We start from the raw sequence: 23,320 nt of genomic DNA, 5'->3' as shown, positions 1-23,320 counted from the left end.
AAAACCAGATATTCCAGCAGTGGGATATCATATTCTCACCAGGAAGGCAGAGGCACTCCCAGGAAGACAGCTGACATCAACTCTCGACTGACTAAGGACTCTCTAAGGGACATTACATTAAAGTGGTAAGAAGGAACCCACTAACTCCTGTGGAAATGTGTACAAAGGGGCTCTCAAAATGAATTTGAGAATTAGCATCCAGTCCAAGCCTAGTGATGGCGACTTAACTCCAGGAAACACAAAAGGTAAAACTGTCTTTACAAACAGCTACTTATGTAAATAAGTACTGAACTTGGGGGAGGAATGTGCTAGGGAATCTTTGTGTCATAATTTGTTTAAAAGATGTGTTGCATTTGTTTATGTTGCAGGATATTTGTTTAACTATGTGAAGATGTGCTGCATTTGTTTAACTATGTAAAGATGTGTTGTGTTGTTTTCCCTGCCTGCCTAAGGTACCTGATTGGTCTAGTAAAAAGTTGAACAGCCAATAGTGTGGGAGGAAATATGGGCAGGTCTTCCAGAGAGGGAGAGTAAGTAGAAAGCGGGATTCAGGGTCAGGGGAGAAAGAAAAGGAGACAACAGTGAGACGCCAGGGGCCAGACAGACAGACAGACAGACAGCCCCAAGGCAAAACACAGATGAACACAAACAGGTTAAATTAACTTAAAAAAAGATAGTGGGACAAGCCTAAGCTAAGGCTAAGCATTCATAATTAGTAAGTTTTCGCGTCTTTATTTGGGAGCTGGCTGGTGACCCAAAGAAAAATTCCGACTACAAGTTCTGCAGTCTTTCACAGGCCACTTAGAATTATACGGGTACAGCCCTTAAAAAGAGAAAAGGGAGGGAAAAACCCTGTGTAATCCCAGTACCAGAGGCAGCCTGGACAACACAGTGAGACCCTGAATAAAAAACAAACAAAAAAACCTAATTTTCAGAAAAATTCCCTGCCTTCCCAATCTTCTGTTCTTTTCTCATTCACAGTACCAGATCTTGAAATGTGATGGTGGCAGACATTGGTGCCACTAACCAAGGAGGAGGAGGAACATTGAAGAATTGAAGAGTACTTTGAAATAGTTTTATTGGCTCATAAGACCTTTGCATATAAAAAAAATACCCAAATCACTATGCAGTATTAAATCACAATTACATTTTCTTTTACCAATTGGAACTACCCAGAATATACATTTTTTAAAAGAAAAAAAAAAGCCTACTGAACAGAATTTTGAAATGACATTATGACTTAAATACTATGACAAAATAGATAATTCATTATAACATTAAGTAATTGCACAAAGCTGCCAGGTATTTTCATAAGCATAATCATTGCACAGAGTGCAAATGAACACAATTTCAATGGTACACATTTAGCTGAAGTAACCACCTCCACCTATGGAACTCTTAATATCTGGCACAAAATGTCGGTCTGTTTTAATTTGTCCCAGCCAACCATCTCCAAGACCCAGCGACTTCTGGCCTTCCTCAGGTACAAGCATCCTACTCATGGCCTAAAAGTCAACACCGCCTCTGCTTGAAGAAGTCGATTCCTCTTAGCTCCTCAGGCAAGTAGTCCTGGTCCACAGGCTCACTGTACATGGGGTTGTACTTGTAGCCTTTGCCATAGCCCAAATCCTTCATCAGCCTGGTGGGTGCATTCCTCAGGTGCAGGGGTACGGGAGGCAAGGGCCCCTGATGATTCCGCAGACAGGCTTTCACGTTGTTGTAGGCACTGTACACCTCAATGGATTTGGGGGCTCTGGCAAAATATACCACACACTGGGCCAGAAGCACCTAGGACACAGAAGGAAATGTCACCAGGAAGATGCCATAAAGTTTATGTTTGGCATAGTAGTTTATGATCTCTACTAGTTAATTCTTAGACGATTCCCATGTTTGTTTTTAAATTAATTTTTATACTTCACTTAGTCTGGACAATTAATTTACAAATGTAGAAAAAGTCCTCTGAGGTGAAAGGGAAGCTAGACCAGTGGTACTCATCTAACCTAAGAACTTCTTACTAAATCAAGCATTTCTTAGGTACTAATTCATAAAACAAAGGACTGGAAAAGCTGTCCTGCATGGAGGTGAACCTACAATTCCCTGCCCCCAGAAAGCCTGAACACTTCTGGGTCTCAGGACTCCTGAGGACAGTTTGAAAATAGGATCTTGTTTCTGGTGATAGTCCTATAATCTCAGTCACTCAGAAGGCTGAGGAAGGAAGGGCTCAGGTTCAAGGGCTAGAGAATGGGCTCAGAACAACTCATAATTTTGAGCAACTCATAAGACCCAGTTTCAAAAAGTTAAAACAGATACAACACAGTGGTAGAGCATTTGACTGGTACACATGTTCTGTACAAACCCAATGTTATAAAAACAAAGTCAAACCACAATCTCATTGATAGGGAAGTTCTCATTTCTCTAGGAAGTTAATATTCTATGAAGTTCAAAAGGAGCTTGCTCAGTGGGCCTAACATACCAGCGATGAAGGCAGGAATTACATTCAGATCCACAAAGGACAGGACATAAAACAAAACAGATTTGCAAAGAACTCAACTGGTATCTTACCTCACATTCGGGCATGCCTATAAAGTGACAGCCTTGGTAGGCAGCAACTGCTTGTGCTAATGCTGATGGATCTGCCAAGCCTGTCACACATAAAGAGACAAGGTAAAGAAAGTCACAGCACTGTCAGTGTGCAACCAGCAACCGTGACTGCATGCAGACCTTAGGAACACAACACCCAACACCAATTTATCTCTGATATCCAACCACATTAAGCAAGAACTACTTAGTTACTGTTGTTTTCAAAAATTGTCTCTTTTTTCTATTATTATTAAAAATTTCCGCCTCCTCCCCACCTCCCATTCCCCCCTCTCTTAACTCCCATCCCCCTCCCTTTCCAGTCCAAGGAGAAAAATGGTCTCTTGTGGATAAACACATTCTAGTAAGAAAACAAAGACTACATATGACAAACAGAAGGTGCAAAGGTCATAAAGTCATCCACAGGATTTTATGTAAACATAAACTCTAGAAGATTAAGAAGAGGAAAACTTTTCCGATCTCTGTCTTGAATGGTATCTAGAATCTTCCATTTCTATCACAAGAACTAACATTTGGCTGCAAAGCTAACCAGAAATCATCTTGCATTTGGGTATTCTGAAAGATCTTGAAAGACCATTCCCAAATGAGAAACAGAAACGGTAACTCTCTGAACACAGTCAAAGCACATGCTCATGAAGAAACAGACCACTGGGCTCATGACAAGTCTTTCCTTTTCTGCCTACTCTGCATGATTCCATGACATTCTTGGTCCAAGAGTAACATATACCAACTCTCACAACCCCCACAGACTCTCCTCCACTCACCAATGTCTTCGCTGGCAAACCTCACAAGTCTCCTGGCCACGTAGAGTGGGTCCTCCCCTCCCTCAAGCATCCGTGCCAGCCAGTACAGGGAGGCATTCTGGTCGGAGCCACGCATAGCCTTGTGTAGGGCAGAGATGCAGTTGTAGTGTTCTTCTCCTGTACACCAGAGAGAACACTGTCACATGGCTGCCCTGTGTGCCCACCTGACATACAAAGCAGCACTAAACAGGCCCTAGGTATGTTGGGGAAGGCAGGCATGAGAGCTGCCCTAGAGGTGTATTCAATGAAGTGAAACCTGGATTAGCCCCAGAGGAGCTCACTCAGGGCCCCATGACTATTTCATAGCACAGTCTTGTTCAGAGGAGAAACTCCTGGTGGTTGTACACACTGACAGCACAGAGACATAGCTGGCATAGGGAAGGGAGAGACATAGAGGACTGTCAGAAACAAGAGAGGTGGGACAGAGTCTCATGTCCTGGTTCCATCTTCTGCCCCCACAGTCTATTTAAGTAAAACTGACTGGGCCTGGTCAGAGGCATCAGAATGGAGGCAAAATAGTAGGGACAGCTGTTAAAGCCCATTTGTTCCTCAGTGTCATTGCCAGCTGACACCCTGGTATCTGAAGCCTATGGTCATTAAACTGCAGACTGTGAGGACACTTGTGAGGAGACCGGCAGATGATCTAACGGTTCTTATCCTCAAAGTACTGTAGCTCCATCCTCACCACTGGCCTCAGTCCATCCTTAATCCTCAATTCACAGATAAATCAGCAAAATGTACTTTAGAGAAACTATTTAAGCACAGGAAATTAAAGCTAACAGTAGTCAAAAATAAGCAGTGCTCTGTAGACATGTTCCATGCCTTCCTGACCATCCTTTCATGTATGTTTAAGGACATGACACCTGAGAAGGCAGAGCACACTGGTCCTAAGTCCTTATAGAGAAGCACCTGTTTTGTGGTCATCATGAGTTACAACAATGTGACTGTGTTCTGGTAGGCACAGCACTGTGGCTCCAGGAACAAATCCCAGCAGCTGCTAAGATGACATTTGGTCTTCAAATAGAATGACAAGAAACTGGTCTACCAAAGAGAAAATAGCTGTTAGGCTGATTGCGGGGCCCCCAAACTCTAATTCCTAAGGAAACCCAAGCTAGGTCAATGGCATGAGCCCAGTTACTAAACGTTTATGAGTAAGTAGTGTCCCTCACCTGGGGCTTTTCCAGTTAAGTGAGCCATGAACCCTGCCTGGATGGAAGTGATCTACATGGCTTTGGCCCCTTTTCTGCCTCTGCTCTAGAGGGCAGGGCCTAACATTGGGAAGGGACAGGCAGCCACCTCTAGCTTACTACCTATCTTTTAATCCCATACTCTCTCAGGTAACTCATCTTTACTGGGTTAACACAGGATATATCAACTGGTATAGTGAACCAAAGAACAGGCTCTGGCCCAAGGTAATTTGGACTTGAACTTCAAACTCACTATCAGTACAGACTCTGAAAATTTTTCTATACTTCAGGACTCTCACTGGGTAAAATGGGGCTGTTTTAAAGACACAGGCTGTGGAAAGAGCAAGAACTACAGAAGAACTAACTAGAACTGCTAGCATTAATCACTAGCTTACACTAAAAATACTTCCACTTTTGCTTTTATGCTATACTGCCTGATAGTTGGAAATTTCATATTATTAATCTAAAAGCACAAGGTCAATACAAGGCAGACCATTTGTTATCACTCAGAAATTTTTTCACTCTGATGTAGAAACATCTGAACTACTTACTAGATCCTACTAGTGGACAACTGTTTTGTTTGTGACATTGAGAGAAATAATAATAATAATAAAAACCCTCTAATGGTAAGGTTTTGTTTTGCTTTTTTGTTTTGTCTCATCAGTTATAAAAAGCCCCAAGAGTCTAAGCTAACACATTTCCAGGGCAATGATTCTACAGTACTTATTTATAGAGCAATTAGTAAAAGCACATTTCTTGAGAATGTAAATTATATTTATGTGTGTCTGATACTCCCCTGTGAAACAGACACGCTGGCATGGGTGGGCAGTGTGAGCACACTGGTATTAGAAGGGCATGATGCATGGGGTCCTCAAGGTTGTGCTTCCACTGCCTTCAGCTCCTCCTGGGACAGGGAAGAGCTAGAAAGATGATCCCACATTTTAGACTACACAGCTCCCCAGGGCTGAACAGCTCCAAGAGCAACTCTTCTCAGTAACATGGTCTAGGTAGAATGACCTTAGAGACTCCACCGTGAGGTGGCACAGAGGCACATGCAGGCAGTGAGAAAGCACATTTTGGGAAGTAGATAAAACTGGATTTGAGGATCAGTTTTTAGCACATGCTTTTGAACTGAGAATTTTATGGGAAGTAGGGATAATATTAATAAGCTACCTTCTAAGGTCATTTTAGAAATCTAAAAAAGAAAAAACCATAAAGCACTCAATGATTATTCATAAACATTCTACGGATTTTAACCTGATACGTTAGGGGCCTGGTAAGTGCAAAAGATGGTCCAGTCAAAGGAAAGGCTCTTCTGGGACACTCACAAGCGGGAGATGAAGGCCATTGCTACTGAGCCTCCAGAAGGCATGAGAATCTGTTCACTTCTGAAAAATGTTTGGTTTCTTCTCATTCCATGCTAGTATTTGGCTGAAAGCAAGTATGGAGCTATGCCTAGATGTTTTACTTCTCAGGCTGCTCAAAGACTGCCAAGACATTCAATGGAGAGCAAGTGAAAAGGCCCCTGGCTGAGGCCACACCCAGCACCACACAGGTGGGACGGGGTGTTCAATGTGTTCTTAGCACTGTTTTCAGCACACAGCACTATCAGGTAGGGGTGCTTTGATCACTCAGGATGTGCAGCCAGCTCACTCATTCATGAGAAGCAATGGCCAGGACCAGAGTCATTATCCAGTCCCTCCCAATTCTCTAGGCAGTAAGAAGAACTCTCATCATCAGGAAATACCAGAATGGAGACATAGTCAACGAGCCCTGGAAGGTTCAGTTACCAACCTCTGTTTCTGACAGGACTTTTAAAGACATGGACATAGTTATACAACATGTAAATATGCTGTGCTTAAGATATTTAATAAGCTCAAAGATTTAGTAAGAATTGGGATATTTGCTATCTATAAGCATGTTCATATACAAATACTTAGTGCATGCTGCAAAATTAACCATTTTGAGGCTACTAGTAAATTTACCTTTTATACGAAAAATGGAGGATTTCAACTCTCAAATAAACCAGTAAGTCTTGACTTACTTACTGTCTTTGTAAATGATCACAAGAATCATTGTCAACTGAATTCATATGCTTTCAAACTGCTATGCTCTACCAAGTGCTACCAGACAGCAAGGGGAAATCTGTATCTAACAACCTTACAAGATGAAGCCTCCAATTTCAAACTCCCAAGCTCTTCTTGATTCTTAATCAAGGCAGCTTATTTTATGCTTGTTTTCAGAAAAGTCAGCCCTGTGTGTGAGGCTTACTTCTATTACAATATGCAGATCAAATTAAGAATCTGGGGTATGCTTTGGGCTGGCATAAGATTACAGGCTGGAAATGAGCCGCAGACATACACTTGTTCCCGCAGTTCTACGGTCCCATCTCATTTCCTCACCTGCGCGGTCATATAAAATGTGGGACCGCTGCAGGCCTTCCTTCACATCATTCTCAGTGATTAGAACCCGGCTCGGGGAATAGGCTTGACCACTCTTCTTACAGAACATCTTCCTAGAGCTCAATCTGGCCAGCACTGCCAGTTGTAGTCCATTCAAGCCAGTCCGTGCGTCACCATCACTGAGGTAAGCCAGAGTGTCCACTGCTTTATCTTCAATGAAGACAGAGGGCCTGCAACAGAAACCAGGGTTCATTACCAGCACGTTCAAGTCACACCTTGTTTTGCAGCACATGTTAATTAAACTTTAGCTTCAGTAAGCACTCTAGTTCAAAGGTTTTACTACTTACTCTGTCTGAATTCATATTAACCTAGATACCTAAGCATTTTTTAGACTAAGAACTGACCAGATTTCCTAAGTCCTGGGGGTATGCTGGTATACTTTACCAGTCAGGAGCTACAGGGTAGCTCACTCTATCTCACAGGTGGAGGCAATCACATTCTATCTTATGATCCACAGAAGACCGCACTGAACAGGTTCCTTTACACAAGCTTGTACAAGGTAGGATAAAAATGTTATGCAAAGTCAATGTGACAAGTGGGCTGTGTTTTTAACCACAGAACAGTGAGAACTACTAGACATGCTAGTATGTCATTGTGGGGATGTTTTGTTTGTGTTCAAACAAATAAGGCTTGCCTGAAAATCAGAGGGTGGAGCGAGCCACTAGTTAACCATAGAGGTCAGGCAGTGATGGCACACACCTTTAATCCCAGCACTTGGGAGGAAGCAGGAGGATCAGGAGTTCAAAGCCACACTGGGCTACTCGACACTTGACCAGTCAAAAAGAGAAACAGAGCTCACACCTTTGATCCCAGCACTAGGTAGGTAGAGACAGGAAGTGAAATGCCTGGGCAGAGAGGAATATAAAACAGGAGGAGACAGAAGCTTTCAGGCTGAGGATTTGGCGAGGTAAGGCTGTGGCTTGCTCCTTTGTCTCGGATCTTTCAGCATTTACCTCTATATTTGACTCTGGGTTTTTATTACTAAGACCAATTAGAATTTGTGCTACACCTCATGATAGTGTATGGAAAGCCTATTTCAAGGGTCATCTACATCTGATGACAGGATACTCAGATCACCTTCAGACAGGGTAAAACAGCATCACAGTAGATTACTCTCTCATCAGAAGGCCCAAATCCTTCATCTTACGAACAAAGATCTCAATTGCTCTGGCACTGCAGGTCAAGGAAGAGGTCTTTGGAATTTTTAGATGGCAGCACGTCACTTTCTGTGGGTACCAATCATATAAAATCTGCCCAGTGTAGTAAAGAGCAGCAGGTACTTCACACTCTCCTGGGAACTGATTAGAAGAATCCCCAGAATTTGGATAAACCTACTAGGACTAAAATTTATACTAACATTTATTCATTTACACATTTTTTTTTTTTTTTAAGACAGGGTCTCTCTAGGCAAACCAATGTAGCCTTAACTTATAGCAATCTGCCCACCTGATCCCCAGTGCTGGAATTACAGGTTTCTGTCATTTGGTCTGGATACAAACACACTTCTAAGTTCAGACATCAAAAGGGAAGTCAAACTATGATTACTTTTCAAGCCTGATTCATTAAATTTTCTCTTCCCAATCTAGTCAGCCATCCAACACATTTCATTATTTAGGATTATTTCTGATTGAGTGGCTAGTTGTTTTTTTCAAAGAAAAATATGCTTTTTAAAATTTACAGTTCATTCTTGTCATTTCCAGTCTCTGGTTGAAATTATTTATAGTAACAGTTAAGTCCTGACCACAGCTGTCCAAACTAGTTACCTGGGAAGCAGTGCACAGTGAACTGGGCTGGGCTGAGAAAGGGTCTTGAAGGGGAAGAGGGGATCCTGTTTGTCTGCTGTAGTCAACATAGTTTGTTACCACTTACCTACCCACAAAAGTGACCAGCCAACCTCCATTTCACTCATGGAAAAATTTGTGCTTAATGTTTTAAAAACAGCCTCATGGGAGAGAGATTGGAGAACTAGAAACAACAAAAGCTCATCAAAATTTACTTGAGAAAAGTCATAATGAAACTTAATAATTTGTATAGTAATAAAAATGACAGGGTCTCTCTAGGCAAACCAATGTATAGTAGTAAAAAGTATGGCATTCTGCCAGGCAGTAGTAGTACACGCCAGTAGTCACAGCACTTCGGAAGCAGACACAGGTGGATCTCAAGTGAGTTTGAGTACAGCCTGGTCTACAAAGCAAGTTCTAGGATAGCCAAGACTGTTAACAGAGAAAACCCTGTCTCAGAAAACAAAAACAAAAACAAAGATATTCTTTTCTTCACCAAAGGTATCCCAGATTTCTAGCTATTCATTATGTGTCTTAGGGTTTCTATTGCTGGGATTAAACACCATGATCAAATGCACCTTGAAGAAGAAAGGGTTTATTTCATCTTATACTTCTAAGTAATAGTCCATCACTAAGGACAGGAACTCAAGGTAGGAACTGAAACAGAGGTCATGGAGGAATACTGCTTACTGGCTTGCTCTCTATGCATGGTTTCCTCAGCCTGTTTTTTTTTTTTGTTTGTTTTGTTTTTTTTTTTTTTTTTTTTTTTTTTTTTTCGAGACAGGGTTTCCCTGTAGTTTCTAGAGCCTGTCCTGGAACTAGCTCTTGTAGACCAGGCTGGCCTCGAACTCAGAGATCTGCCTCTGCCTCCCGAGTGCTGGGATTAAAGGCGTGCGCCACCACCACCCGGCTCAGCCTGTTTTCTTATACAACTGCACTGTCTCCCATGGGCTGGGCCCTCTCATATCTATCATTAATCAAAAAAAATCTATAAGTTGCCTACAGGCAGGCAGTCTCTCCATCCCTTTCCCAAATGACTCTAGTGTGTCAAGCTGACCAAACAGCAAGGGCACTACAGTTCTCCTCATGCAGCTTCCTAGCACTGCATCCTTCTCATCCTCCTAAGGATCACCTGAGCCCCACAGCCCTAGTGACTGGCCTCCCTCTCTAAAGGCAGCTCCAACCAGCAGACACGTCGCTAGAAGAGTCAACATACATCTAGACTACACCATTAGATCATACCGTATAGTTTAATATTCTTCAAATAAATAGCTGCTCAGATGGCATTTCTAAAAAAATACACATTACATTAAATCTACAAAAGTCAAAGGGATAGAAACCACACGTTGCTGGACTATGTTAAAATTAGCACCGTGGCATATGACCCTACCAAGAGTGTGTCCTTTACTGTTTCAGAGATTTATAAACAGCATGCTGACTAGGACTTCAAGAGTGGACATGGGAATTTTTCTCTTGGGAAAATCAGGACCCTACTTTAGACATTTAAACTCTCAACCAAAGTGTATGTGTGTGGACACATGTGTTGGTGCATATGGAAGCCTGAAGTCGATACCTAGTCTATTCTTCACCTTATAACATTGAGCCCAGAGCTTGCCTGTGGGGCTAATCTAGCTATCTGTCATTACAGGCAAGAGCACCACACCAGGTTCTAAAGCATAGGTCATTTTGCTCTTACAGTTTGGCGTCACAAGAGTCACCACTCCTTCAACCCTTTAGAAATGATTCATATTCGTAACGTCACCGTCTGTCCAGAGTATTTTAAAAACAGAATAAATCTGTCAGCAACTCTGTGCAAATAATAAAAAGGAGGCTGTGCTGACAGCACTAAATGGCCATAAGCAAACGAAAAATGAAAATCTCTTCTGAAGAATACTGTGCAGGAAGTCCTCAAGTTCTACCCACCACTCAGCAATGTCCTAAACTACTGCTTTTAAAGCTTTGAAGAGTTTTAATATTCAAAACATAATCTTTATTATTCAAAACACAAAAGATTATGTTTTGAATAATAACATAAAGTATATTAAAATACCCTGGGAGCAGTGAGATAGCTCAGCAGGTAAAGGTGGATAGTGTGTGCAAGCCTGGAGAACTGAGAACCTACATAAAGGAGGAGTTCTATGTACACATGCACTCGTACACACACCCACACTCCCTCACTCCACTCCCACCCCTCCCATACAAATAATTAATAAAAAATTTAGGGGCTAGAGAGATGGTTCAATGGCCAAGAACATATAATACTCTTGCAGAGTTCCTAGAACCAATGTGGTGCAGCCTGAAACTCCTTTAAGTCTTTAATTCCTGCTCTAAGGGGATCCAACGCCTGGTTCTGGCCTCTTATAGCACCTGCATACACACACTGCACAAGCCACACAGCAATACATTAATAAAATAATAATAATAATAATAATTTTTAAAAATTAAAAATAAAATACCCTGTGATTGAATGAGACAAGAAGACAATTTATACTAAGAATGATAAAACAGAAGCCAGGGAAATGCATTGGTGGGCAAACGGGCTTGCTGCCAAGCCACATGGTCTGAGAGTTCAATTCCTGGAACCCACACGGAAAGAGAGAGCGAACTCGCAGAAGCTGCACTTTGCTCTTCACTCTCACACACAAACACACACGAGGGGGGGGGAGACTGCTTTCAATTTAGAAAGAAATTTCAAAAGTTAGAGAACTGAGGGTAAAATCTACTTTGGGCAAACAAAGGCTGACCAAAATTTCACACCCTCCTGAAATAAAATAATAAATAGTAAGTTACACCGTTATGAAGTAATAAACCGGAGCTAGTAGGATGCCTTAATGCATAAAGGCGTTTGCTGCTTAAGCCTAAATTCAATTCCCAGAACCCACATGGTGAAAGGAGAGATGATGAAAGCTGTCCTTTGACCTACACATACACTTCATGGCACGCATACACTAAAACCCACACACAAAATAAAAAAAAATAAGACAAAATAATTAAAAATAAATAATATGGCCAGGTGTGGTAGCCCATGACTAATTCCAGTACCTAGAAGGCAGGTAACTCTGAGTCTGAGGTCAGCCTGGCCTGTGCAGCAAGTTCTACAAAAGCCAGGGTAATAAAGGGAGACCTTGTCTTTAAAAAAAAAAAAACAAAACAAAAAAAAACCACAAAAACAAAAACACACAACAACAAAAGATAATAAAAACTTCTGTAATAAGAAAAAACTGGCTGAAACAAATGCATTGGAAATACATTCTTGGATAACAAAATGTAGTGGTAAAACAGAATTAGAACCAAGCTCCTCCAACTGAAGAACAAGTTTTGATCTTAATAAACAGGAAATTCCCTCCTCTTTTCCAGAGGCCTGAACTCTTTTGCACGTTAATTTTTTGCTTTTTGGGTTTTTATTTTATATTTTTTTATTTTTATGACAGATGATACTGGAAAGTGAAATTCCTTGTGACTTCATGGGAGAACCAAAGACAGCCTGGTTCACGTAATAAAAATAAGTCAGAGCTGAAATAGCTGCAAAGGTACAGAAGTGGCACTCACATGCTGGTGTAACCAGCAGCTGTAGCTGGACTTAAGGTCCACTCAACAGGAAGGAAATCATTCCTGGCACTAGAAACCTAGCCACCTTCCTGGGGCTAGTGATGCCATAGATCTTAGAGGATAATCTACTACTGCCACTTTGCAAAACCAGCATATCTCACTACATTTAAATCCTATCCTTATTCCTACAAACAGGGGAGCTCTCATGCCTCATCAAAGAAGCTTTACAGCAAATGAAAGCATCACAGAAAACCATATTGGACACAATGTAGAGATCAACAGATCACTGGGAGCCCAGGCCCATTGGCTACATCTAAGCACAGTTCCTGCATCTAGGCCCAGGGAACAACATATTGGGCAGGGAGGTTTGTTGCAAGGACCAAAACACCAGTCAATCTGCTGTGAAACAATGTCTCCTAGAAATGGCTACATAAACAAGACCTGGGCAAAGGTACTATCAATAGACATGCTAACCTGGAAGGAGAAAATTCCACAGGGTTCCACCCTAGACCAAAAACTATATACAAATAAGGACTGCTGGAAAGGGAGAATTAGCCTCTGGGAGAGAGGGGCTGCAGGGAGGAAAGAGAAGGGGAAAAGTAATGAGATTCTAATAATTAAAAATGTATTAAAAAGAGAAGATACAATGTTTTCTATACTCATAATTTACTCTAGTTGGTATCTTCTACTGCAGTGTTTGACTCCCTTTCTTTTGCTATTTGGTGGTAGAAAACATGACAGAGAGAAAATAACAACAACAATAAAAAAACAAAAAAGGAAAACTGCTGAGAGTGAGTGGTAGAGCAGGAGGTCCTGTTAGCAGGTATGGGCATTATGAGTTCAAGACCAGCCTGGTCTAAAAGAGCTAGTTTCAAAGCTACAGAGAAACCCTGTCTCAAAAAAAAAAAAAAAAAAAAAGCAGGATGGAGGGTGAACAAGATGTGTTGTGTAGGCTGCTGTGTCTAAATCATGGTTCTTCTCTATAATCCAGGAATTCCAAGCAAGATAGCCTCATGGCCCCCAAGCAAGAGAGCTATAAATGCTGTTTACTCCCCCTCTCACATAGAGATCCACCTGCCTCTGCCTCTGGCTTGCTAGGATTAAAGGCGTGCGCTACCACTGCCCAGCTGATCTGCAGTCTTAGCAGCAGCAGTTTATACTCTGAATCTCAACAGTACAAGATCACTGACCACAGTCAGTCAGTCCTTGCCTCCTTCCAAAATTAGCCAAGCGCACAGATAGCACACTTCACTTTTTGTGTCATGTTATCAAGAATGTATTTGCTATCTAACACACTGTATCCAGAATGTGTTTGTAACTGCAGCATTGGGAAGTAAAAATCACACAGATCAAGTTCAAGGCTAACCTGGCTACAGGGTCCTGTCTCAAAAAAATCAAAATTTAGATACATGGATGGATGGATGGATGGATGGATGGATGAGACAGACAAACAGACAGACAGACATTCAAAACTTCCTTCCCTTTTTGAGATGAGGTCAAATGTAACACAAACTAGACTTGAATTATACAGGCTAAAATGACTTTGAACCTCACACTTGTCTTGCCTTCATCCCGAGTGCTGGATTATAGGCTTAAGTCATTTTGCCATTTTTGCAGTGCTAGGAACCAAACCTAGGACCTCAAGCATGCTAGGAAAGCACTCTATCAATTAAGCTACATTTCCAGTCTCAAGACAGTGACGTAATATTTTTCTATGGTCATTACTCAGCATGTTTCAATTATCGTATCCTTTCTATTGCTTTAGACAAACAAGTACATTCATCTCATTATTAGCAAACAAGTTTTCATCTTTAGTGAAAAAATTATATGTACACTAAACAATTGAAAATAATTTTAGCTGGGTGTAGTGGTTCATGCCTTTAATCCCAGCACTGTAGAGGCGGGTGAATCTCTAATTTCAAGGCTAGCCTAGTCTACAGAGTGAGTTCCAGGACAACCAGGGCTACACAGAGAAACCCTGTTGAGAAAAACAAAAAAATAAAATGAAAAAAAAAATTAAAAATTTAATGAATTACCACCAAATTATATACTCGGGATCATATAAGCTGGATGAAAAGGACAACTAGTATACGAAGTTTAAGGTACTCTTTTGTGCACATGACCACAACAGAGTACCAGCAGCCCTTTGCTCATTTGGCTCTTATCACCCTGCATGCTCTCTACAGGCACAGGAATGTACTTTTCAGCACTCAGCAATATCTAGCATATGCAGGACTTTCAATGCCCCAGGAATGCTGGGATTAAAGGCCTAGGAATATTTTTTTTAAAGAGCACTCAGGCTGGGGTGGAGATGGGTGGAGCTTAGTAACTAAGCTTGTTAAGACTTGGGTGTGAAACCCAGTATGGAAACAAGCAAGAAACTGAATACTTCTGTCCTACTGTAATGGGAATGCACATCTATACAGTGTGTGAGAACTCCATTTTACAAATAACAGTCAAGTGGAGAAATAAAACCCAGAGTAGACCTAGATGCCATATACGTCACCTCACACACAGCCTTCAAGAGTCTAGAATTTCTCTGTGCAAGTTCTAGTTTCTATTTAGAGCACCAAAATACAACACATCAGCAAAACACTCACTCTTCCCAGAGAGGAATCAATGCAGTCTTCTCTTCTAGCTAGACCAGTGTAACTAATATGATCAGTATGTGTAAGAATGAAGATACAGGTGACACCAGTCAATAGAAATGTAAAAGTAAAATTTATCCACAATAACTGGAAGACAATACAGACTTTCTTCTCGTGTCACAGTGCTGGAGTTACTAAGAAGCCTTGGTCAACTTTCTTACCTATATTACTACCAAAAAAAGGGGGCTCTAGTTCTCATCACTGGATATCTGCTGCATAAACTCTGACCTCTCATGGTTTTTTTTAGAGTGAGTAAGCTGATTCCGGGGGTGGGGGGGGCATCCTCCCAGCTCCATTTTTGTGCAATTGACAGTTGAGTGTCAAGTACAGAGGATTATTTATTACATAGGTGTTTGGGTAGCTTCTTTAGGCTGCCAGTAGGCAGGTTACTTTCAAATGCAGCCTACAAAGGGGTATATATCTTGCAGAGAACCTAAGAGCAATAACAAAACCATTTAAACTGTCTGCTCTTTTACTATGACTATGTGCTGACTGCTGTAAACAATGTCAGCAATAAAATACTCTCTGGCAAAGTAGGGGAAAATTTTTTTCTTGGCAATTGAGGAGGCAGTTACTTCCTTCAGGAAGTCATCTAAAATGTGTTTCTTCTGTCCTATGACACCTCCTAACATCTTGTCAGAAATGCTAGCAAACTGACCAATTAATGGAGCTAAGGCTAATACTTATTTTACTGTGCTTGCAACAGATAAAAAGGGATATTCCTATTAAAGAAAAAGGTCTCACACCTGGACAATTATGTCCCATGAAGGACGATACTAAAGAATAAACTATGTCTCTCATACTAAAAGCTAGAATTGATTTATGCCCTGAGCAGTCACCCAGGATGCAAAATACACTTGACAGGGTGCTGGGGGTATAAACAAGGACAGCCTCCTGTTTTCTTAGCATTCTCAGGAAGGTAGAGGACAGAAACAAGCAAGAACGACAGAAGCCATAACCGGATCAACTCTAAATGAATGAGAGAGAAAAACTTAAGGCATGTTGGATACTGGAGGTTTGCACTGACTGCAATACAACTTTAGCAGGTTAAAAGTGACTGATTTATTCAGTATGTGACTACTAGTTTAGTAACATATAAAATCTGAATTCTTCCACTGGATCTGCTCACACTTCCTTCATGTGCCTGCAGGTCACCTAGAACTCTCTTAAAGTGCCCTCCTCATGAGGCTGGGCTCCACAGTTCTATGACCGCATTTCAGTCATGGCAAAGCAGTGAGTGGGAGACCTGGAGAACTTGGATAATCCTGTCCCATGAAATGACATGAAATAAAAAGAACCCTGAATAAACAGGACATAAAATTGCACACACATTACAACAACCAGAACACGGGATAATAATAGTTTCCTACAGCTTGGGAATTTTCTTTTCTTTCCTTTTCTGCATCTTCAAATTTAATCTCTGACTGAAAAGTTTTATTTAATGCATTTTTATGAACGTGTAAATCTTTTCCTCTTTGTCACTAGTCCCTAGATAATAAAGAACAAGAGCTAGTCATATAGCTTCTATATCTTATTAGGCACTATAATCTAGGGAGGGGGAAGCATAGCAGTTGTATAGCATTTGTCTATCATGAGCAGGATATTGAGTTGACTACAATTTTTTTTAAAAAACTACACACAATCTAATCAGAATTTAAAGTATGTGGGAATGGGAGAATGTGTGTAGATTTAATGCAAACACTGTACCTGCATATTTATTTGTAAAGGGTCCTGGAACCAATCCCTTCGCAGGGACTGTATCTATACTAGATACAGTCGCAGGGATTGTATCTATACTAGATACAATGACCTGAGAACTACACAAGCCCAGCCCACAAGGGCTCCTGGTATGAGCACAATGGACAGATAAGAGCAGGCCCCACACTTTTTTTCTGGCCACAGTCCTAATGGCCATTCAATCACAACTGTACTCTATAATAAAGCAACCTCGTTCTGCCCAGGGGTCCTTAGCCAAATACTTCAAGGTTTTCATGTGGCATTCTTCCTACATGTAAGACAAGAGCAAATGGGAGAATCCAGACACAGGGAGAACTGTTGAAACCCAAAACCTGAGCACTTTAATCCTCAGTGAAAAGCGGCCCCAGAACTTGACTTGGAGCAACACATGCAGCTGTCTGGTCCATGGCCTGAGGAGGAGGGCAACAGCCTCTCTGCAGACCACACTATGTTCACTGCGTTATTTCAGCCACACATGAACAAACAACTTCAGAAGAATATTTCCAACAATAAAGGAGAACCTCTGACCCAAGAAATCAAATGGATTCACCATGACAAACCCTACAGGGTAGTCATGACGCAGAGCTAAGGAACAAAATGAATGAGACGGCTCTTATTTGTCACTACCTTCTTTGCTTCCACGGGAATGAGCTTTGAAGTATGCAAAATGCTTTAAGTCACTGTATGATTAGAGTGACAGCAACTTCCCCCCAACACTTTGAAAACCACACTGTGGAGCAAAAGAAATCACAATCTAATACAAATCTCCAAAGATGTGTAAATTAATTCTAGAAGTATATATCTATTTCCTCTATTTAAAAAGCAGCTTGAAGCCTTTAAAATAAGGCTTCCTATATAGTCTTTCTAAACCTTTAAAACAAGTGAACGAGGAAAAAGCATGAAGCATAAAAGCAAATGCCCAATAACTACAGTAACAGCAACATTAAAGCGCAAAAAGATAAAGACACACCTATGAGGAGCCACAAAATGCACCTAAGAAGGGACCCCTGAAGGAGGTCTTGAGGGCAGGACTAAACACTTCTTGTTTATTATCCTTACAGGCACATGGACAATTCTTCTCTGCCACCACCCCTCCACTGGCCGAGGCCCAGCCCTCTTTGGTCCTCTGCCAAGAGATTCTCAGGGAGGTGTGGGCGTCCAGGAGTGCGCACAATCTACTTACTCAGAGCTGCAGTTGCTGCTGTGGCTCAGAGGGTCAGTAGGGCGGCTAGAGTCTAGGACATGGATTCCCAGTGAGTTGATAGCTCTCATTAAAATAGTCACCATTGCCTCTACTGGAAGTTTCTCAAGAACAATCACCCGACATCGGCTCAGAAGAGCGGCATTGACCTGGAAGGAAGGGTTCTCCGTGGTTGCACCAATCAGTGTGATCGTCCCACATTCCACGTGAGGAAGGAAAGTGTCCTAATCATGGGAGGAAAAGAGAAGACAGTGATTCTACTCAACAGCCATGGGCAGAACCCTATGTAAGTTGTCTATCCACTCTTTCATTTTCCTCATTTTACCTTTTCAGAACACTCATCAGATAGAGCACATCAATTTCATGAGTATCCCTCTTGATTAACATGTATAAAGCTCAACTTTTGGGTACAGTGTCTAAGCCTGGTCTCTTGTTGAAAAAGTATGGTAAATTACCACCTACCTATAAGAATAATTCCAACAACTCCAATATAAACTACTACTTCGCTTAGAAAAGTACCTTCTACCTACTGCTAAACTAGTACACAGTGTGTACAACTGCATGCCAGCTTATTATAGAAGACCACAGTGTTAGTATTTCTAAAATATTCTTTCCCTACAAGTATTCAAACATCCTGTTACTCTTCTTAACACTGGTGAATATACAACCCCCAGATACTGTCTAAAGGGCAAATGTCAGGTCAACGGTCCCATGTGAAACCATGAAGCCAGTGTCAGACAAAATTCTAAAATGTTGTTTTACTCAAAAAGATTCACCTTAGGAGAAAAAAGGCTTATCAGTTTTGTGAAATATTTCTACCTGCAGTTAAAAAGCTGCAGGAATGTAAATCAAAGAGAAAGTATGCCTGAAAAACAGCCATTTTTCTATTTAGGTAATTCAAAATGAAGCTTTATATAAAATCAAATTGTATCATTTTATGTCTAAAGGCCTTAAACATTTAGAACATTATCTTTTAATATTTTTCTTGACAAGAGCTAAAAGGCACAGAAAACAGAAAATTATATAGAGCATACATATACTGGGGAGAAATAAAACCATGAATTTGGGAAAGGAGTAAGAGCTAGAATCCAGGGTTTTCATAAGCTAGATAAATGTTCTTTACCCTAACCTTGAAAAGATCTTTAGATCAAGTGCAACTGGTCACAATGTCTTTTTTTAGATTAAAAGCCTCTAAAAGTTGGAAACTGGATCAAAAGATCCTTTCCTTAAATGGAAAGTCAGAGACAGAGCAATCATTCCATTTATTAGAGGGAGAAAGCAATCTCTTGTCATCTAAAAATAAAAAAAAAAAATGGAGAAATAAACTTGAGGACGGGTGGCAGCCTATGTGTCTCGAGGACAGTTAACATCTGTCGCATTTTCGAAGTGATCTAACATTCTATGTGTCCTAGTTTATGCACATAATATCTGAAAAATTGTAAAAAGTTAATATACCTGCTGAGATTTATTGAACCGATGAATCTCATCAATAAAGAGGATGGTTTTCCTTTTGAAAAAGCTCTTTTCATTCTGGGCCTGCTTTATGACATCTCGCACGTCATTTGTCTTGGCGTTTGTTGCAGACAGTGTCACAAACCTTATGCTGTGCTTCTTGCTGTTGTTGGCTATGATGTGAGCCAAGGTGGTCTAGAAAAAGATGATAAACAGAGTTTGAAAAACTCATCAGGCAGACTGGGCAGCATGCATGGGTACCACAAGCAGCATCGTAACTACGTAACCAAGTACACTGAACATGGTAGAATGCTGAAGCAGAGAGACTATAGAGTTGTAAAAAACAACAACAAAATAATTACAATTAAGATGGGAAGATAGTTAATTCTGACCACTCCCCTACCCTTAACTCCTTTTGATTCTTTTTTGGTGGGCTCTTTAAGATCTTACGAATCCCAATAAAGAATACCAGTCCTGATTTAGCAAAGCTGGGGTAACAGCTGTGACCTCTCACCAAAGAGAAATTCTTTCTCCTTTGGCCAAGAGTATAATGTTGAAGGCCCCTGGATAAGAGTTGATCCCAGAACCAAGCTCAAATGGGAAGCCAGCAGATTAGCTGAGAAAGCAAAATGAATGGCTTCTGAGGGCAGTGACAAGCAGCTAGCATGTGAAGTGGCTACATGCCACTTCTGAATGTCCACTCTAGAAGAAAATTAAAAGCAAGAATTTGATCTTATTACTACTTACCAGAAAACAAAGGAAAGATTGAAGAAAACCTCTTAATTCAGTACCTGGCATTTAATGGGTGCTCAATAAATATGTTTTTGCCATTACTGATACTACTGTTAGCAATTCAGTATTAAAAATGGGAATAAAGAAAAAGTGAAGGTTGCTAACTGAATGACAAACTGTTGAGCACTTTATTTTCTGGGAGATGTACAGTTGAGTGTCATCAGACCCTGGCTGCTTGGTAACGAATCCCAGCTTACCTGTGCCTTTTGGAATTAGGCTCCCATGTCTTATGGGCTTGTGACTACCACCAACTGCCTCACTGAGCAGACTTGGCCCAGAAATCTCTCACATTCAACCCTCCATGACTCACCACTCAGCTCCCTGCAGATCTTTGCAGAGCCTACAAGCATCAATGTGCACTCCAATGGTGTTACACAGATGTCAGGATTACTGCCAATGCTACTGACCAAGTCCCTAAAAAGAGAGGAGCCACCAAATCCGGGAGGGGCTTGAAAGATGTCAACAACTAAACAATTAGCATGTTATTTTGGAGGCTGGAAATGTACCTCAACAATGGAATACAGTGCAAGGACCAGGGCTTAAAAAAATGTTATCTAGGATACATTTGATTTATGCTTGACCAGAGAGAACATGAGTACAATAAGGCACAAAAGGAATGAAGCATTCCAGAAAATAAACAGGTGTAGCTGAGATGAGCTGCAAAGAAAACAGGATTAACATCACAAACGTGTTCGTGTATGAAGCAGCCTGAACCTCAATCAAGAAGCGTTCTTTACATTCCAAATCTGGGCTCATTCTTTACTGTCCTATGGACGGGCATGAACAGGATTGTCAATTTATCACATTCTCTCAAGTACTCTTCCAATGACCTCTTCTCTAAACCCATGATATCCTAGCCAATCTCCTCTGGCTGTGGTAAGGTGACACACAGAACAGGACACTAAAGCATGAATGCTTTTCTTAAGCGGAAGGCAATATGAGAAAGTTATGGGAATGCCTGTTGAAACGATGAACAGAAGGGAGATTTCTATTAGTTCCAAAAACCAGTTGGAATAAACCAATTAGTGGGAAGGAAAAGAAGTAGAACAGAAAAAAATTAATTACTTTTCCACAACAAATGGAGCTTACAAAATGTTTCTTCCCAGATTTTTGCAGCATGCCCTTTGCTTGGAATTAGGTCACTAAAAATCATGGATGTGGGGGTACGTAGGAACACAAAGATGGCTCGAATCAGTACACATCTCCGCATAAACCAAGAAATTCGGGCATTTTTTCTTTGGAAAACGCCCAACAAGGATGTCTTGGGAAACTGGGGAAATGACATACTCGCTTCCTCATTGCAAACTCGGCTCACGCACGGGGACAGCGCCCCCAGGCCTCCCTCTCCCGAGGAGGGGTCGGAAATTCTGAGGACCGCACCTGACCCTCGGCAAGAGTGACACTCACCTTGCCGCAGCCTGGCGGGCCCCACAGGATGAGCGAGGGGATCTCGTTGGTCTCCAGCAACGAGCGGAGCAGAGTCTCCTGCCCCACGGCCCTACTCTGCCCGATGTAGTCCTGCAGCGTATCGGGACGCATCTTGTCTGCCAGCGGCTTGCCCTCCAGCATCTGTCGGATCTCCTCGGCTGCCAGCGCCCGGGGATGTGAGCGGCCCGCGCTAACTCCGAACGATGCGTCGGCGGCGTCCGCGTCCCAGTGCCCGGGGTCTTCCTCGCCGTCCACGTCCGCGTCGCCATCGCCGTCCACCCCAGCCTCCTCCTCCTCCTGAGCCTCCGCCTCGTCCCAGCTGCGCGGAGATGCACTGCCCGCCGCGGCGGCCGCCGCCGGCCTCTTGCCCAAGCCCTTCCTAGCGGGGCTGTTGGACCGGGCCACCGGGAAGTCTGGGATGAGGCGCGCGCCGCTGGGCGTGGGCGGTGCGTCGTAGCTCTCACGGCTCTCGGTCTCGCCGCCGTCGTCACCCTCCTCGCCCTCGCCCTCGCTGCTCTCGGCCGCCGTCGGGGTGGCGGGCTGCTTCAGCGCCGAGCTCTCCGACAGCCGACGCCGTTTGGCACCCGGTGGCGAGGGCCCCTTGGCCCGTTCCCCAGCGCGATGTGACCCGGCCGCGGGCTCCGCGTGCCCCGCGGGGTGCAGCAGCAGGCAGCGGTCCAAGTGCGAGTTGATGTGCGCGGCGGGCATCATCTGCTGGCACACGGGGCACTGCACCTGGTGCAGCTGCGACAGGAAGGGGTCGTCTTCCGGCCCGCTCACCTCCATGGTGGCCACTGCACTCCCCGGCGCCCGCGCCGTTGCACCTGCCTCTGGGAACGCCGGTGCCCGCCTCTAGGCCCCGTACCGCGCAACCCTCGCGCTCCGGACAGGTAGCAGGACGCGCACAGGCCGAGGGAGGGCGCCGCTCATGCCTCACGTCCCCAGCTCCCGCGTCAACCCGCCCTCGGCCCGCAGCTGGCAACGCCTCGCATGTCGTGTCGGGAAGTGTAGTCCAAAGCGGGTAGCCTAGCCCGCAACTGTTTGCCCCAATCGCTGCCGGCAAATTATCGCATTGCACTTTGGGAAATGTAGTTCGCGTCTCTAACCGGGTCTCTTCTGGTTCTGTCCATGGGAACCGAAGCGTTTCTGAGGTGTTGCTTGGGTAGGCGTGGTGCGCGTGCGCACGCCCGCTCAGTGCCAAACGGCCGTCTTCCGCCCTTCGAGTGATGCGAAAGCAGAAAGGAAGTTGGGAACTTGGCTTCCCAGGATTTCGGCCTTCTGGGTTCGGAAACAGAGAGATGGTGTGGACAGGGAGAATTATTTGTAATAAAACAGAAACGAAGTGGAAATACGCAAGATGTGCCTAGAAAACTGGAAATAGGACCCCAACTGGAAAAACACAGATGGACTAGAAAGTTCAACTCAGAAAGTAGCTCAAGGAAAAGCAAATAAAAGCGTTTCTCTCCCTTACCCCCTTTATTTTTACCTAAGACCCTGTCACCCAAAGCACTTGCTTAAGAGTTATATCATAGCTGATATAATAGCTGTAAACTGGACAGCAAGCATTTTATTCCCATAAAAATTTTATAGGCATTCCTTAAAGGTGAGTTGCAGCAGATAGAAACGGGAAAGGAGTACCATAGACATTTTTTTAAGTACTCTCTGCGTGTGCTTGGGATACC

General features: G+C 42.7%; 1 protein-coding gene across 1 annotated transcript; it reads right to left on the bottom strand.

Moving 5' to 3' along the window:
• Nucleotides 1-1,061: 1,061 nt before the first annotated feature.
• On the bottom strand, nt 1,062-22,618 carry Wrnip1 (WRN helicase interacting protein 1). Its single transcript, XM_038334680.1, has 7 exons — nt 21,618-22,618; nt 19,422-19,613; nt 17,949-18,190; nt 6,991-7,220; nt 3,363-3,518; nt 2,563-2,642; nt 1,062-1,788 (listed from the first exon to the last, which is right to left on the bottom strand). The coding sequence occupies exons 1-7, from the start codon at nt 22,422-22,424 to the stop codon at nt 1,513-1,515; spliced, it is 1,983 nt and encodes a 660-aa protein (XP_038190608.1). The 5' UTR covers nt 22,425-22,618; the 3' UTR covers nt 1,062-1,512.
• Between the last annotated feature and the right edge of the window lie 702 nt (nt 22,619-23,320).

This window comes from Arvicola amphibius, chromosome 6, assembly GCF_903992535.2.
Source record: "Arvicola amphibius chromosome 6, mArvAmp1.2, whole genome shotgun sequence".
Lineage (NCBI taxonomy): Eukaryota > Metazoa > Chordata > Mammalia > Rodentia > Cricetidae > Arvicola > Arvicola amphibius.
Note: the sequence above shows the minus strand (reverse complement) of the source record. Positions and strands in the feature narration are given on the sequence as shown.